Source organism: Rhagoletis zephyria, unplaced genomic scaffold, assembly GCF_001687245.7.
Source record: "Rhagoletis zephyria isolate East Lansing unplaced genomic scaffold, Rhagoletis_zephyria_1.1 Rzeph_scaffold_27816, whole genome shotgun sequence".
Taxonomy (NCBI): Eukaryota; Metazoa; Arthropoda; class Insecta; order Diptera; family Tephritidae; genus Rhagoletis; species Rhagoletis zephyria.
The window spans coordinates 343-2,607 of NW_016184873.1; the positions used below are offsets into that span (position 1 = coordinate 343).

General features: G+C 37.0%; 1 protein-coding gene across 1 annotated transcript; it reads left to right on the plus strand.

Moving 5' to 3' along the window:
• The first annotated feature begins 979 nt into the window (after positions 1-979).
• Positions 980-1,968, plus strand: LOC108382615 (heat shock protein 68-like). The gene has a single exon (XM_017638988.1). The coding sequence runs from the start codon at positions 1,014-1,016 to the stop codon at positions 1,965-1,967; it is 954 nt and encodes a 317-aa protein (XP_017494477.1). The 5' UTR covers positions 980-1,013; the 3' UTR covers position 1,968.
• Positions 1,969-2,265: the final 297 nt, after the last annotated feature.

The following is a 2,265-nucleotide window of genomic DNA, read 5'->3' on the forward strand; positions in this document are numbered from 1 at the left end:
TGAAGTAATTAATTTCACCTGTTGCTTATATTGTATCAAACTTTGTAACAAGGTGGCAACCCTCTGCAAAATATTTTCAAACCACAGCCTCTTTCGTCTGACATTCATATCAGCGTAACATTTCAATTTTCTGCCTTCATTTAAGTCAAACTGACTTTTTGAAACAGGTGGCAACCCTCCCACATATAGTTAAGAAATAAAGCTTTTTCGAAGCCATTTTGACTTGAATTTTCGCAAAATCTGCAATTATAAGTTGGTAGAGCACTTTAAGAGCCCAAAATTTATCCCAAAATATCCCAGTATTTACCGTTGTTTCTACGACAAAAACCGAATAAATCTATCGAAATGCTTGGAATTTAGTCTTTGAAACTTAACACTTTTCTTTAAAATCGCTTCATTAGTTCTCGTGCAATGAGCGTTTTCGTGAAGCTCGAAAAATTACAACTACAACATTTGAGCATAACCTACATATCGAAACGTAAGACGTACTCTACGTCAAAAACAAATCATCAAATGCACCCGAAACCAAACCTAGTATGGTGGAGTACAACATGAAAACAGGTTCCGTATAGCTCCTGAACCCTGAATTTAATTATTTTTTCAGACAACCGTTATGTTCCTACATGATGCACCTATCTATTGACAGCTTGCCTATTCTTCATCCGATTTTAAAAACGGAACATTTTTGATTTATAGACCTTTAAAATGATGTATAACAATTTATTGTTAGACTTAGTTTGTTGGGAGTTTTCATTGGGCAAAATTACAAAAACCTTTTTTCCTAAATTTTTTTACTTTGACTATCGCTTATATCGAAAATTTCTATAAAACTTACATATAATAAAATTGTAACAGACCGATGGGTGTACATTATAGATATAAAAGAAAAATTAATATGGTGGGTCTTTATCAGAGCAATAGATGCCAAATCAATAATTTTTAGAATTTTTGTATGTCTGTCTGTCTGTCTTTATACATTGGATCCCGTAGAGAAGGCTCTTAATGATGCGAAAATGGATAAGAGTCAGATTCACGACATTGTACTCGTTGGTGGTTCAACACGCATACCAAAGGTCCAAAGTTTACTTCAATCATTCTTTGGAGGTAAGAGTTTGAACCTTTCTATCAACCCAGACGAGGCTGTGGCTTATGGTGCAGCGATACAGGCAGCCATATTGAGCGGTGATAAGAGCAGCCAAATTCAAGATGTGCTTTTGGTGGACGTGGCACCATTGTCACTTGGAATTGAAACTGCTGGTGGAGTGATGACAAAACTTATAGAACGAAACAGTCGCATTCCATGCAAACAGTCAAAAACCTTTACAACTTATGCAGATAACCAACCCGCAGTCACCATCCAAGTGTTTGAGGGCGAACGTGCCATGACCAAAGATAATAATTTGTTGGGCACTTTCAACTTAACTGGAATTCCACCAGCACCGCGTGGTGTTCCCAAGGTAGATGTTACATTTGATTTGGACGCCAATGGCATTTTGAATGTGACTGCAAAGGAGATGAGCACCGGAAATGCGAAGAATATAGTCATAAAGAACGACAAAGGACGTCTATCTCAAGCAGACATCGATCGTATGGTTAATGAAGCTGAAAAATATGCGGAGGAAGACGAGAAACAGCGCCAACGTGTTGCTGCTCGCAATCAGCTTGAGAGTTATGTGTTTAATGTAAAGCAAGCAGCAGATGAAGCCGGCAGTAAACTAAGTCAGTCGGATAAAGATCATGTCCTCGAAAAGTGTAGCGAGACAATTAAATGGCTGGATGCCAATACCACTGCCGAAAAGGAGGAGTTCGAGTACAAATTGGAAGAGTTGACGAAGATCTGTAGTCCCATCATGACAAAAATGCACCAGCAGGCAGGCGCTGGCACACAGCCTAGTAATTGCGGCCAGCAATCTGGTAATTTTGGTGGAGGCAAATATGGTGGACCAACTGTGGAGGAAGTGGACTAAATATGCAATGTTTGTGTTAACAGTATTATTTATTCAATTTCGTCAAACAATTGATACTCATACATTTTAGAATAAGTTGCTTATGTTTTTAAAACTTTAGATATTAAATTAGTTTCATGGAAGTATTGAATAGTTTTGTGGAAGACTGAGCTTAATCCTTGAGTAATATGAATTCTAAGACATTTAATTTAACTATTTATACATATAATAAAGCCGGCTGGCTGCTTTCAAAATGTTTTAAACAAAAAAAAAAATATGTTTTTTATTCGTAATTTTTTTTCTTTCTACCAGCAAGGCC